Source organism: Mastacembelus armatus, chromosome 5 (assembly GCF_900324485.2).
Source record: "Mastacembelus armatus chromosome 5, fMasArm1.2, whole genome shotgun sequence".
NCBI lineage: Eukaryota > Metazoa > Chordata > Actinopteri > Synbranchiformes > Mastacembelidae > Mastacembelus > Mastacembelus armatus.
In genome coordinates, this window is record NC_046637.1 from 15,340,504 (window position 1) to 15,356,441 (window position 15,938).

Below are 15,938 nucleotides of genomic sequence, written 5' to 3' on the forward strand. Positions count from 1 at the left end.
TTGGCACAAAATTCCATTAGGCCATCCCGATCAGAAAAGCCAACCAGACCCATGCCCTATTTTCAACGGTGTTGCCACGGCGACGACCGAAAGCCGCCATTCATTTCCAATGGGGATTTTCCGAAACGTACCGTTTTTGCACACGTCGTACTTTAACGAACTTGTCCTAGGGCTTTTGGCCAAATGAGCTCATTCTTTGTCAACATCACCTAGAGATGTGGCACATCAAAAGTTATCCAAATTATTTTGCTAACTTTTACGGTTTTCCGGTACCGCAGCCAGAGAGTTGGCGTCCGCTCTTTCGCTCGTTTATGTCCAATTTGAATGCAGACCAAAAATTTACTTTGTCACATTTGAATATAGTTTGACACAAAAATTCCTTTAGGGGATACCGATCAAAAAAGCCAATCAGACCTATGGTCTATTTTCAAAGGTGTTGCCGTGGCGATGACCGAAAGCCTCCATTCATTTCCAATGGGAATTTTACAAAATGTACCGTTTTTTCACACGACTTACTTTACCAAACTCATCCTATTGCTTTTGGCTTAATGACCTCACTTAGAGGTGTGGAGCATCAAGAGAACCAAATTATTTTGATAACTGTTATGGTTTTCCAGTACCGCAGCCAGGTAGTTGGCTCTGCTTTCTTCCTCGCATATGGACAATTTGTATTGAGAAAAAAATTTTTTAATTTGTCACACTTGACTATACTATTGCACAAAAATCCTTTAACATATACTGATAAGAAAAGCCAATCAGACCCATACCCTATTTTCAATAGTGTTGCCTTGGCGATGACAGAAATCCACCATATATTTTCAATGACAATTCTTTCTAATGGGACACAAAATGGCTGTCAAGTTTTCAGGGGGTAAAAATGGATCCCACTGAAATCACTGGCTACACAGTTTGACTTCGGCACCAGGGGATGGTCACCGTCTGGGCTGTAATGGACGGTCACGGGTGGATACAGGGGAACCTCGGCGGGTCACGGCGGGTCGCGAACGGCGAGGGCCGTTCATCGCCGCTTGCGGCTATATTTAGGCCCGAGCCCCCACCGAAGGTGAAGGCAAGGGACTATTATAACTGCTCAATATGCAGAAACCCACTATCCGGGTCAGAGTCACTAACGGACCACTAAACAGTGACCCGGACCCCACCATGACGTAGGGATGCGCAAGACCTTTCCGAAAATATATATATTGGGGGGGCTGGAAAAACGGCTATATTGTTATTGTTAGGATTATTATTATTCTTCTTTTTATTCTGCGTAAAAACCTCTAATTTGACCCCCTCAACATATTCGAAAACTCACGAAAATTTGCCCAAAATTCAGGATCGTGAAAAAATTTTGTTTTTTAATACTTTTATAAACAACCTCAAAACAATGGCTCTACAGCGCCCCCTACAAAAGTGAAAATACATTACGCCAATGGGGGCCCGACCCACACTTTTTTCATCGCACAGCCACCAAATCCGGTACACATGTTCTTCGTGTCGGGGCAAGCAAAAAACCATATGACGGCGATGCTGCACGGTAAACAGGAAGTCCGCCATATTGGATTGAAATTTGAAAATTGCGATCTCGCCATTTTTGCACACTTCGTACTTTAACGAACTCGTCCTAGGGCTTTTCACCGATTGAGCTGTGGTTTGGTCAAAATCATCCAAAGATGAGGGGGGTCAAAAGTTATCCAAATTATTTTGCTAACTTTCACGGTTTTCGCATGACGCCGCCGACCATGTGACCTACGATTTTTGCCCCGCCCTCAAACTTTCAAATTGTTATAACTTCCACACGCATCGTCGGATTTGAATGGGATCAATTGATGAATTGTAGTCCCCATGGGCCTGAACCCATGTGATTGAACAAAATCACGATTGGTGCAATAGCGCCCCCTACAGATTGAATCAAATATTTGTATGGAGCGTCAAAAATTTAGTTTTTCCAAAACGTACCAAATTTGGCACAAAATTCCATTAGGCCATCCCGATCAGAAAAGCCAACCAGACCCATGCCCTATTTTCAACGGTGTTGCCACGGCGACGACCGAAAGCCGCCATTCATTTCCAATGGGGATTTTCCGAAACGTACCGTTTTTGCACACGTCGTACTTTAACGAACTTGTCCTAGGGCTTTTGGCCAAATGAGCTCATTCTTTGTCAACATCACCTAGAGATGTGGCACATCAAAAGTTATCCAAATTATTTTGCTAACTTTTACGGTTTTCCGGTACCGCAGCCAGAGAGTTGGCGTCCGCTCTTTCGCTCGTTTATGTCCAATTTGAATGCAGACCAAAAATTTACTTTGTCACATTTGAATATAGTTTGACACAAAAATTCCTTTAGGGGATACCGATCAAAAAAGCCAATCAGACCTATGGTCTATTTTCAAAGGTGTTGCCGTGGCGATGACCGAAAGCCTCCATTCATTTCCAATGGGAATTTTACAAAATGTACCGTTTTTTCACACGACTTACTTTACCAAACTCATCCTATTGCTTTTGGCTTAATGACCTCACTTAGAGGTGTGGAGCATCAAGAGAACCAAATTATTTTGATAACTGTTATGGTTTTCCAGTACCGCAGCCAGGTAGTTGGCTCTGCTTTCTTCCTCGCATATGGACAATTTGTATTGAGAAAAAAATTTTTTAATTTGTCACACTTGACTATACTATTGCACAAAAATCCTTTAACATATACTGATAAGAAAAGCCAATCAGACCCATACCCTATTTTCAATAGTGTTGCCTTGGCGATGACAGAAATCCACCATATATTTTCAATGACAATTCTTTCTAATGGGACACAAAATGGCTGTCAAGTTTTCAGGGGGTAAAAATGGATCCCACTGAAATCACTGGCTACACAGTTTGACTTCGGCACCAGGGGATGGTCACCGTCTGGGCTGTAATGGACGGTCACGGGTGGATACAGGGGAACCTCGGCGGGTCACGGCGGGTCGCGAACGGCGAGGGCCGTTCATCGCCGCTTGCGGCTATATTTATTATTATTATTATTATTATTATTGCTGTGTTATCATAGTTACAAACTGCACCAACATTTTATTCTTCAATTCCATCATCTGTATACACATACAAAGAGACACTTCCAGTTGGCAGAAGTGGATTATCATCTACATATCAAATTTAAAAATCCACCTTTTGAAAAAAAAACAAAAAACAAGGATTTGATCACTTTAAGGCTGCAGACTGTTGTTTAAACCACTAGCAAAAAAAAAATCATGGAGATACATGAAGTGGTACTCCAGGAAAAATGGCTAAATGCTAAATTGTCTTCTTGTGTTGATATGCAGTGATTCAACTGCAACCCGCAGACTCACCTATGTGCGAAGAAAGGTTAGTAATGTTGGTAAGGCAGGCAGGACAAACTTCCTGGTTAATGATAGAAAGACGTATAAAAAAATAATTTAAGTTAGAGCATGAGCTTATTGTTGACAAGATGATACTTAGTCATTTAAAGATAAACAACACATGGTACCATGAGTAAAAGATTCGTTGAGCATCAGTTTTGCTGACGATGGAGACTTTAAGCCACCTGAGGGACCGAAGCTGGTGGAAATATGGACAGCAACTGGCTGTCTTTTATGCAGCAGTTTGAGGTGTACATAGCTGCCATGGGACTGGACTCTAAATACGATGCCAGGAAAATAGCGTTGCTACTCACAGTAGCTGGTCCTCAAGCCATTGAAGTCTTCTACACATTCTAATTTGAGGCAGCTGATGACAGACATAAGTATAACAAAGTGATTGAAAAGTTCCATGCACATTGCTTGTCGAAGAAAAACAGTATATGAAAGGTATGTGTTTCACTCACGGATGCAACAACCACAAAAGACTTTTGATTCTTTTGTGACTGATTTGAATCTGAGTTTGGACATCTGAAAGATTCTATGATTTGTGATCAAATTGTTATGGAATCCAGGAAGCAGCTAATCAGGGAAAGTCTGTTAAGAGAGGCTAAACTAACTCTAGAGGAGGCAAATAAATTGTGCCATGCAGCTGATTTAGACCAGCAGCATGCAAAGACATTCAATGAAACAAGTGTCACTGCAGCTCATGATGCAAAAGTGCTGTGGTTAAAACCAAGATGAAAAGGAATATGTCACAAAAAAGAAACACAGATGATGTGATGTAATCCTGCCAATGATGTGGTAGCAAACATGAGCACCGGCAGTGCCCTGCATATGGCAATAGATGCTCAAAATGTAATGGAGAAAATCATCAAGTTGTGATGAAGCAGAAGAAAAGGTTGCTTTGTCACCTGTAGACACAGTGTCCAAGTTGAAATCAGATGGGCATGTGCAGGTGAAGACAAGTGATGTTTTCTCAAGGTCGCCTGTATTGAGAAGATCTGAGCATCAGAACAAGAGACCAGTTAGACTTGATCTGTGAATCAGTGGACTAGATGTTTTGGGTTCTAATTATAATAGTTGTTGTGTTATGAATTTTGATGTTTACAATACTGATATCATTCATGTATATAAAGGCAAATTCTTTCTATGTATCTTCTATCTTTTTGTTCATGGCTCTTAGTCACCCCGCCCCCTTTTTTGCAAAAGGCCGACAACACGTAGCTAAATTAAACTAGCTGTTGTTCTTACATTTTAAGAGTTATATTGACGACCTCGGTGTCGTTTGAAGCAAAAGCTTCCCAGTTTTCTATTGGCGCGCAGTAAAATGTGAAACATGACTCCCTTCCCCCTCTAGCGTCGAGCGCTGCCTGCCCAGTGTTGTCAAGGCTACATTTACAATAAGGAGGGGCCATTTAAAGCCCACTGTTGCATCATCTGGCACGACTTCCCATATGTTGTTGGATAGGTCTCATCATTGGCTACAAGATGCGTCAGTCACCATTTACGAACAATTTGACTGGCTAATTCTCCTGTCAATCGAAGTTAGAATATGCCCCCTGACTGGGATTTTCTCTGAGGATGTGAATTCTATTGGTTTTACCGTTAGTGACACTGCGAAACATACAAACACGTTTGATTGAGGCCTCATGTGATTCACAGAAGCTTGCTATGTCAAACTTTATTGAATAAACGGACAAAACAGCCGTAAAACGAAGCGGTTTATGGCTTTTTATGAGGAGGACGATGGATTTATGGATTTACTGTACAATACTACGTCTTTTTGGACTAAAACATGGGTGCACTTTGTTCTATGGATTCTAACGAACAAAATGATATGCGACACGCCATGTTTGAGTACACATATGAGCTAATGCGACAGAAAGGTAAGGAACAGCGTATTGTACTTTATTTGTACTTTTGTTTAAATATTAAGAAACTGTAGTCGCTGTGATTATTCAATCCAAAATTGCTTTATGTCATTTGAATCGTGAGACTTTAAGGTTTTATTAGACATAAAATTTTTTAGACTGTATACACATTTTCCGACGATCTTTTGAGACATATCTGGACATACAAAAATCGGAGCGGATCCGCTCTGGGGTAAGACTAAAAGGTTAAAGAAAAGGGGTTGTTGGTTGCCCATCTCCTGTGGGCGGGAGAAGAATTGTATGTCCAGATATATCACCAAAGATTGTTGGATAAATTGGAACGATTAACAAAACTTATGCCAAATAAAACAAAGTCTCACAATTCGAATGGTATAAAGCAATTTAGGATTGAATTATCACAGCGACTACAGTTTATTAATATTTAACAACAGTACAAATACAGTACAGTATGCTGATTCTAACCTTTTCGGTCGTGTTACTTCATACGTGTACTCAAACATCGAGTGTCATGGTGCACCCATGTTTTAGTCCAAAAGACATTTATATTATTATACATAAATCCATAAACCATCGCCCTCCTCATGAAAAGCTGTAATCCGGTTCGTTTTACGGTTGATTTCGCCGTTTATTCAATAAAGATTGACATTGCAAGCTTCTGTGAATCACATGAGGCCTCAATCAAACGTTTTTGTTAGGTTTTTAAGCGTAACTAACCCTAAAACCAATAGGAATCGCAACTCAGAGCAAATCCCAGTCAGGGGCAGAGACAAACTTCTAATGACAGTAGAATCAGCCAGTCGCATTGTTTGGCAATGATGACTGACGTATCTTGTAGGCAATGATGAGCCCTTTCAAACAGTATCTCATTTACCATAATCGACAGAGTGTAAGTGGGGTTTAAATGGCCCCCACCTCTTACTGTAACAGTTGCCTTGACAACGCTGGGCAAGCAGCGGTCGAAGCTAGAGTGGGGAGGGGAGTCACATTTCACATTTTACAGCGCGCCGATAGTAAACTGGAAAGCATTTCCTTCAAACGACACCAAGTTCATCAATATAACTCTTAAAATGTAAGAACAACAGCTAGTTTAATTTGGGTATGTGTTTTTCGGCTGTGTGCCGAAAAAGGGGCGGGGTGACTAATATGCAGTGAGTCAACTGTAATATCAAGGGTGACCAGCAGTGGGACCTATGTGCTAAGAAAGGTCAGTGATGTTGGTAAGGCAGGGGAGATGAATAAGAACTTCCTGGTTAATGGTGGAAAGACGTATAAAACATAATAAAAGTTAGAGCACAAGCTCATTGTTCACATGAGGATACTTCATCATTTAAAGATGAACAACACACTTCTGATATAGAAGTGAAAAGCAAGTGGTCAGCATTCGTAGACATCTTTCTGGGAGACATAAACAGTCTCCCAAACTTAGACATACACATACAAACATGGAACTGAGCAGTAGAATAGCAAAGTCAGCCCAAGTTCTGACAGTATGTACTTCAGCCTAGAGCAGGGGTGTCAAACTCATTTTCACCGAGGGCCACATCGGCCTTATGGCTGTCCTCAAAGGGCCAGATGTAACTTATAAATGTAACCAAATGTAACCAAATGTAATGTAAAATAAATGTAACTACTCCTTAATGTTAAATAACTCTGAATTTATTACTTATTCAAGTTACAAGCATAACAGTTGCACAGAAAAAAATATGTTTGCTCATTCCACTGTTATAACATAAATCCTTTTAATTTGTCAGGTTATGAAACCCAGATAACTCCATCAATCAAGGATCAAACTATCCAAATAAATAAAGAAAAATAAAATCAAACAAGTTATGACATTAACTTTGTTCAAACGTTCAACAGTTCCTCAGTGACAGAGTTCCGACTTCACGCCGCTAATAAAAATTGATAACTGCGCTGTATCCGTGTTATCTGTGCTTTCATCAACAGCTAATGAAAAAGCTGTGTAGCTGCGTGTCTCCTCAGCCAGCTGTGTTGCAAGGTTTTCTGCTAGTTCCCGTAACTCGGTCCGCGATGGTGTTTCTTGATAAACTGACATTTTTAAATCTGGTCGGGACACACCTGCTCACAGACCTTCAGCATGCACTGCTTCAAAAACGCTCCCTCTGAAAAAGACTTGGAAACGTGGGCGATTTCTTCAGCCACAATAAAGCTAGCTTTCACTGCCGCATTGTTTTTGGCTGTGGATTTCGTGAACACACTCTGCTGCGACCGCAGTTTGCCTTTTAATTCTTGGGCAAGTTGTTGCTTTTCTTGAAGGCTAGCTTTGGCTTACTTAGCTCCGTGTTTGGTGTCAAAATGCCGGCGTAGATTATACTCTTTGACAACCGACACCGCCTAGTAACACAAAAGACATACCGGTCTTTCTCCTTGAAGCACAAACAAGTATTCGCCTTCCCATCTTTCTTGAAACAGTCTTCTATCTCCATCAACTTTTCTCTTTCTGGACATTTTGGGGTCATTATTTAACTCTCAATTCCAATTGTTGGCATTGACATGGAAACACTGCTGTAGCGGCGGGGAGCCGTTACCTCGCGGGTATCACCGTCGACAGGCATTGCGGGAAATGTAGTTTCACGCTTTTGACCTATTTTTTTAGACACTCAGACTTTTTATGCTCTCGGGGGCCACATTAAATGATGTGGCGGGCCACGAGTTTGACACATGTGGCCTAGAGTATAAAAACACATATACACCTACTGTGGTGTATGATATGATTACTTAACTTACTTGCTTACTTAATTATTATCTTTTACTGTTATCACTGACCATCATGAGATATACAGTAGCAGTGGTAGTGGTTCCACCTGTAAAATCCTATGTATAAATAAACTACTTTTTGTATATAATCAGTTGGAAAGTCTGTGATTTTAAAATATAACAGAAATTTATGTCAATTACATGATGATTTGACATTCTGTCATGATCGGCAACTTTACTTCCTGTGTTCCGCCTTTATTCTGAAGGGTCCATGTGCAGTGAGTTACCTCTTACTTCCAGTCGGCTGATGAGGTAACGAGACTCACCTGTTTGCTCTCTTGTGTTCACAGCTTTTATACCTCTCCACAGCGACAGACAAGTTGCCGGATTGTCTGATTTTTCAGGGCAGAAAACCATCTCGATCCAATTTTGTTCATGCCTACCACGTCAACTCAAAGTAAGTCTTGACTTATCTTCTTTTCATGTTAATATGAAGAGGAATGATTTTTGCTCAAGCAGACTCATGGTCAGTGTAGAGACGTTTTTCTCGAGAAGACTATTAATGTAATTACGCGTTGAAAAGAGAAAACTGTTTTCAAACACACTGAGTCTGTGTGAGCTAAGCTTTGTTCAAGTTTGCCAAGGAAAGAGAAAACTGTTTTCAAACACACTGAGTCTGAATAAGCTAAGCTTTTGTTCTTGTTTGCCAAGGAAAACAAACCTTTTTTCCCTCCTTTGGATTTTCGTTGAGCCTTTTCAGTTGGAGTCTGCACAGTAGAACATTTAAAATATTGAAAAATTGACACTAGGTAAGATGTGTTTTAAACCTGAGGAAGCCACATCAGTTGAATGTTAGTGTCCAGAGTGTGTACCGACTTTGAAAACTCACACATTCTTAAGGCTGTTGAGTCTGCCATACTGCTGCTCATCGTTCCACTCGATGGGTGTGATTTGGTTGAAGATGTTGATGGTGGCAAGAGTATAGATGACATCGGTGCACAGGTGGGGGTCGATGTTGTCTGGTGTGAATTTGGCACTGCTTGGCCTGTACTGGGACCAGTTGGTCATATGGCACACCAGTTTACTAGATGAAGCTGAAGAAAAACAGGTAATGAGACTTTAGACTCTCCCTGTTTGTTCTGAAATTGTGATGAAGACATGTCAACTCACAGCATACAAAAAAAGTGCTTACCAATGTGCAGACCCAGCAAAATGCCCAGCACTGCGCATGAACAAACAGGAAACACTAGTACAGTAATACTGTTAAGACATACAGTACATAAAATGCATTCCATGTTGAAGAAAAAGAAAGAATAGAATTAACAGTTTACCTGTAATACGTCTCGCCATTGCACTGATGTTTTGATCCAACTGTCTACTGCAGCAATTAACCTCTGAATAAGTAAACATTCACAAGATGATTTTAAAAAAATAGATACATGAATTTGTCAAGAAAATTAACAGATGGCAAGTCAATGTAGTAAAATTGATACTTTTAGGTTTTTCATACAAAAATAATTTCAAGGTACCACTTTATGATTTTGATCTGACAGAGTAATAGAGTAAGTTAATAATGAAGCAAATTTTTAGCTATAGATCTACATGTAGATACCCATAATCACTGTACAGTAATTACTATGTGTCACTTCCCCTACCTTTCTAAAATAATATTTGATGTTTACACACAAAGCAACTTGGAGCTAAATGCTAGTGACACAAATCCAGACACAGTGAAGGTCTCTTTACCTTTCTTCAAGAGGAACAGAAGCAGAGTCCAGAGATTGGTGGCGTTAAGTCAGATTTATATTTTACTCATCAGTGACTAATAACTGGTAGCAAAGTACAGCAGATAAGCATGGTGGTCATCTGGCTTACGTGCCTAATAAAACCACTTCCAGGAAAGACTAGGCAAAGCCTTGAAAAAACTAGACTTGCTGGGGAATAATAAATCAGTTCAGGCCTATAGCCCAGCTTACTGCAGCAATAACAGCAAACACTGTACTTCTGCATGCATTGCTAATAGAAAACATAAAATAGCAAAGTTGGTAAAGATATGCTAGATGATGCTTTTAATGTAAGATTGCTTGATAGTAAGCCTTCTATCAAAAGTTTTTAAAACTAGATGCTATTGTAAAATAACAATTTTTCTATATTGTTTTAGTTTTGTCTTTGTTCACTTCTTGAGTTGATTACCTGTGTTGATTTTTTTTTTTTTTTTTTTTTTTAAATGGTCAGAGTTCCCTTATTTATTGTTTGTTTTATCTGTTGTTAATTTGTTGTTTTAAGGACGCCAGGAAGACTGTGACTGACAAAAGGTATGAACCTATGACGAAGACTATGTGGAAGCTAATAGGAAATCTTAATAAAGAATAAAGTTATGTTAGTCATCAACAAACCCACTTTGCAATTTTAAACAAAGAGGAAATGATACAATATTTTGAACTGCACAATAAATGTAGGCCTAAATTCTTTTCATTTGATTTAACTTCAGTATAATTTTTTTTGAGGTTTTTAAATTTAAAGGAAACCAATGTGAACAAACAAAGTGTTTTGTCTCACACTCTAGTGTGAACACATTGCACCCTCAAAATCTGTCTTGAGTTAGTGCTTAGTAATGTCCAGAACTTTTTCATAACTATTGACCAAATTGTAATGGTCCCCAGAACCCCAGTGATTATGGTGACCTGTGACCTTTCCTCCAGTGCTACTAAAGTGCTGTGAACAATAAAGTCTAGTGAGCGTACTGCATTAATGTGTTAAACGTTTGAAAGTTTAGGACTTCCGATTTATGGACTTTTATTTTGTCTGGTTCCCGTTTTTCTCCTGTATTGATCTTGGGTAACTTTGTCAGTTTGATTAGTTTCACCTGTTTGTCATTAATCCTTTGTACTGAATGTATTTATATCTCCCGTTTTTCTTTTTGTTGGAACACTAGTTGTAGCATGTTTGTAACATAATGTTAGTTTGTGCTGGGAAGTGAGGGTTTTTATTTTACACTGAGTGGCAGAGTTTATCGTTGCCTGTCCTGCCCGCCGAGTGGCTGAGATACAGTTGTTTTCCTGCCGTGTGGAGGAATTACCTCGACTGTGCCTGGTGAGTCCAGGCTAAGAATGAAACTTGTCCTGGATTTGGGTTCTATGCCTCCTCTCCTTCATCTTCATCACCATCACCACCACACTTCATAACATAATGCTCTGCAAAAACCTAATGACAACCAACTGTATGTGTTTATTAATAAACATGACTGTAGTAAATACACACGGTAATGAAATACAATTCCAATGTGTTTATTTTTAGTCATATTACAAGCAGTTACCCTCCCACCCTCCGCTCACAGTTGTATCAATCACAATTTTGGAAAGGGCCATAGGCATCGTTATCCAATGCAGGCCAAGCCCAGCCAAATGAAACATGGACTTACTGTTACCATCATAAGAGTGATGAGACCAGTCAGTTCATCAGTAAAGCTGTATGCTCAGTGAGAATATTCAGTGAGTAAGCACTCAAATGTGAAGTGACTTTATGGCTCTTCAATACTAAAGGCATAGAGAAAACATTTTGTATAAAGTAAAGCACAGAACACTGTACCTGGACATCGTTCAACAGTTCTGAAAGCATTTTCAGTGCTGAGATGAAGCAGCAGTCTGATGCTTGACATGTATGAGTAAAAGACAGTAGTGGGGACTTTTATTCAGGCTGTAATCGATTTAGTGTTTTGAAGACACACTAGTCATTTGGTGCTGAAGCTTACAATAAACCCAGAGTTGATATTTAGACCAGGAAAACACTAGAAAGCTAAAGAATTAAAGCATCATGCTAACCCAACCCAGAATTGACTCCAGATACCAGGACACTCGTACACTGGTCTAACGCAAATTTAAAAATGGGTTTTTAAAACATTAAAAAACATGTGAGCAAAAATAATATTTGCTTACAGTTATTAGCCAGTCAAATTTAGGGTATACTTATGAAATTTGTGATATTTGGCTTTCCATTGTAAATAGGAAAGGATATTTTCCAAAGCTTGTCTACTCCATAGCTTTTGTTACCCCCTAACTAAAAGGTAAATCAATAACAGTAACAGTTAATTGTGAAGCATGTAATCATTTTTTTTTCTGACTGTTATCTTCTGACGAAAAAGTCCCAGCATCATAGAACCAAGTAGTATTTCACTGATTACCTGCAATGAGAATACTGCACAGCAAATAAATATTTTGGTTGTCGAGACCATTAACATATAGAAATACAATGGATAAAAACAACCACAACAAAAATAGCAATAAATAAAAAGAATAAAAGAAGAACATTTGATTTAGATCTACCTGTTGTATTTTTTCATGTTTCTCCTGTGATTCAAGTAACCCTTAACACTGGCTTCAGACTAGTTTAAGAAGCAAATGAACTATAAACATGGCTGCCATCTTGCTGCTAACATGCAGACACTTGGGACTGAAACATTTCTCTGATTAATCCCGTATCACCCATACATATCAAAGTAGTCGTAACATACTGGCTGAAAGCTACAACAGGCAACTTGTATGAAAGGACTTTGGTTAACATATGTTGCAATGCTTTCGGTGATCATGGAGATGATGCAGGTGAGATCTCATCAAGGTGTGTAAAAATAGGCTGGAAACTTGACCATTAAGGAGACAAGTGGTAAAATAAAATGTATAGCATATAATCAAATACAGGACTTTTGAAACAAGTACATTGTAAAAGAATTGTTATTCATCTATAGGTGTATATGGAGATAATGGATTTGCAATAAGCAAACATTAACCAACATATCGACAAGGCTGAGTTTTCAGTATAACTCAATGCAAATCCTTTAAGGCTTAAAAGAATATCTGACATATTAACACTGCCACCACCACAACGTTCCTTGTTATACACTACATTACATTATAACAACTTTATATTATGATACTTCATGAGCTGGGATTGATTTTTACCAATAAATGTAACCCTGCAACAAAGAACAGAATATCGCACAGTAAGAACAGAATCCAAAGCAGACTGGGCTGTTGCATTGGCAGTTGAAGAAACACAGAAACTACTGTATGTATTCTAGTTGTTTCTAATTCTTGGACAACAATCTAAATCCAAAGCATCAGTTACCCTCCAATCCTTTTGACAATTAAACTGCACACAAAGATAATATATGACCCTGTGAACTGTACTCTGATAACTTTGATTACCGACTTTTTATCTCTACGAGTGATTCATTTCTATTGCCTTGGCCATTTACATCAACCTATTTGCATAAAAGCAGCTGCAGTAAACCTTGTTAACACTAAACAGAAACAGTTATACATTGTCAGAATTTTATTTTTAAAAATGCAGGCACCACAAATGGCAATTAAATACTTTTCCATTTAAGCCAATTTCACGTCCCCCAAGATGAAACATAAAAAATAATAAATTTAAACATTAATTTGGACCAGTGACATAATAGTAGTTAGCAGTTTGCTATAATTACTGTACAGCTGAGACAAAAACACAAACAAGCATACAGACATTAGCAGGAGCTGAAAATAATCAAAAAGTTCTTTAGTGCTTCAATGAGTGACTATTATTCTGTGTTCACACTGTGAGCAACAAGACCAGCAAGTACCAGAACAAGTTCAGCTGTGTCATTAATATTTGGGTTAGTAAGATTGATGAAGTGGAACAGAAAATGTAGACTAGGATTAAAAGCATCCTTTATGTCTTTCTGCATTTTTGCCAATAAACCTGATATAGTCACTGTAGCTTTGTGGCTGATAACATTTGTTATAAACCCCAATTTGCTAGATGCAGCCAATGCAGACTTCATAGTTTAAGAACAACCTTGAACTGAGTTAGTATAATCATTGAGCTTTTATCCAGGTAAACCTTCAGTACAAGTCATTGGATGTCAACCACTCATTCAAACAGATCCCACCATGTGGTCTATTTTGCCCTAGCAACAAATTTATTTAACATCAGTATTCATGTCTACCAATTTTTTGTTTCTGTGACAGTTTAGTGCTCCTATGGTACCTCTAATCTCACTACTAACATTGATAACACTGAAAATATCCTTGTATATTCAACTGCTGATTTCTGACAACAGGACTTGGAACTCTGAACTCTGAATGTGAAATTATAGTTTTCTCTCTTTTTGTGACTGACCCACAGAGGAAGCTGAACAGGTGGCCTTATATACAACTAAAACAATGGATTTATGACTAATTTGTTTAGTTAGGAGAGTTTGGTGAACATGATTTCACTTCATAGACACATGCAGGTAACCTTACGGAGAATTAGGATAAAATGGTGCATTAAGCCTAATTTGGTCACTTTAATCATTTGAAAGGGCTTTCCCTGACTGGAAAGATGCATATTAATGCGTTTCAGCAGGTGGGCAATACTAGCCATACGATTATGACTTTTGGATCCCACACTACAGTCTCTCAGAGTCAGTGTGAATAGACCTCCATCACATGTAAGGCTGCACTCTATATACACAGGTTATACACACCACCAAGAAGAATTTACACCTGAAGTCTGCGTCTGAGTGGAGACGTGTCGGCCACAGATGTGATGGTCCCTATAAGGAATTGGTTTTACTGATACCAGATTGGGCTCCTCAAATCCATTAGAAAGAACTTTGCTTTTTTTGTAAAAAAAAAAAAAAAAAGTGAAACAGAATCCCATCTTTCTTCTCCACCCTTTTAATCCCTGCAGCATTACAACCTTCCCGGACCACTGGAACCCACCCCAGCCCAAAACACAGCCTGAGACACAAGACAGCTTTAGTTTCAGGCTATTAAAAAGACCAAATGCTGGCAGGCAGATCACAGGCCTGATCAAGCCACAAGAGTGAGGAGAACCAAACTAGTGAGGAGGTGCAGATGTTGGTTGAGCACGTTGGAAGAGGCCTTGTTTTCCACCATCATACCAGTTCCTGTGAGACACAAAGAGAGAGCAAGATAATGTACCAATTCATTCATGTGTAGTGTTGCTGAATGTGACATTATTGTTCCTGACTGTGATTATCTGCATCTTATACTATAAATTAATACACTTTCAGGTTCAAATACTGCATGCACCAATTGATATGTAACTAGGGCTGGATACTCAATATTTACTTGGAACCTACTTTGTATCTATAGAAAAAAGTACCAAGCACCAAAAGGTTACACCAAATGTCAGTATCAGGACACTAAGACAATCTATTTTTACTGAGAGACATGCCAGATGATTGAGTTTGTTCTGAAAACAAGACACAAAGCCTAAAGCATTGTAAGAGAGCAGAAAGCGCAGCAGAGCATAAACTTCAGTTTGTTTTATCTGCATAGCACCAAATCGCAATTCAATCATCTCAAGGGACTTTACAAAAAAGAAAAAACCCAACAAATCCCTTATGAGCAAGCACTTGGCGACAGTGGAGAGGAAAAACTCCCTTTAAGGGAAGAAACCTCCAGCAGAACCAGGATCAGTTTGGGCGGCCACTGCCTGTGTCCGGTGCTGTATCTCAGTATGTCTGTGTCTGTTATTTTTAGGTCCGAGCCCACTGAAAGTGCAGGCAAGGGCCTATTGTTATTGCTCAATGAGCCAGGAGTGCAAAACTGCAAGGGGTCCCCCAAGGTAGCATGGAGGACTGACCCACACCCCACCATGATGTGGGACTGCGCGAGACCTTTCCCAAAATATACATATTATGATTAGGAACATTCTTATTATACTTTTTCTGCACTTTAAACTCAATTTGACCCACTGAACATATTCGAAAACTCACGAAAATTTGCATCCAAGTCAGAATTGTGAAAAAAATGTTTTTTAAAGGTTTTATAAATGACCTCAAAACAATGGCTCTACGGCGCCCCCGAGAAAAGTTGAAATATATTGGGCCTATGGGAGGCCGACCCACATTTTTTTTCATCGCACACTCACCAAAGTCGGCACACCTCTTGTTCCTTTCGGGGCAA

At 39.2% G+C, this 15,938-nt stretch overlaps 2 protein-coding genes across 2 annotated transcripts in view; both read right to left on the bottom strand.

The window, feature by feature from the left end:
- The window catches only part of LOC113130370 (acidic mammalian chitinase-like), a 29,339-nt gene extending 19,982 nt beyond the window's left edge, over positions 1 to 9,357 (bottom strand). Inside the window, 3 exon segments of the mRNA XM_026306941.1 lie at positions 8,873 to 9,077; positions 9,176 to 9,205; positions 9,315 to 9,357. Coding sequence (XP_026162726.1) covers positions 8,873 to 9,077; positions 9,176 to 9,205; positions 9,315 to 9,333 — 254 coding nt within the window. The 5' untranslated portion in view covers positions 9,334 to 9,357.
- A 5,355-nt stretch (positions 9,358 to 14,712) lies between these two features.
- The window catches only part of cntn2 (contactin 2), a 95,589-nt gene continuing 94,363 nt past the window's right edge, over positions 14,713 to 15,938 (bottom strand). Inside the window, exon 23 of the mRNA XM_026306707.1 lies at positions 14,713 to 14,914. Coding sequence (XP_026162492.1) covers positions 14,817 to 14,914 — 98 coding nt within the window. The 3' untranslated portion in view covers positions 14,713 to 14,816. The remainder of the gene's footprint in view (positions 14,915 to 15,938) is intronic.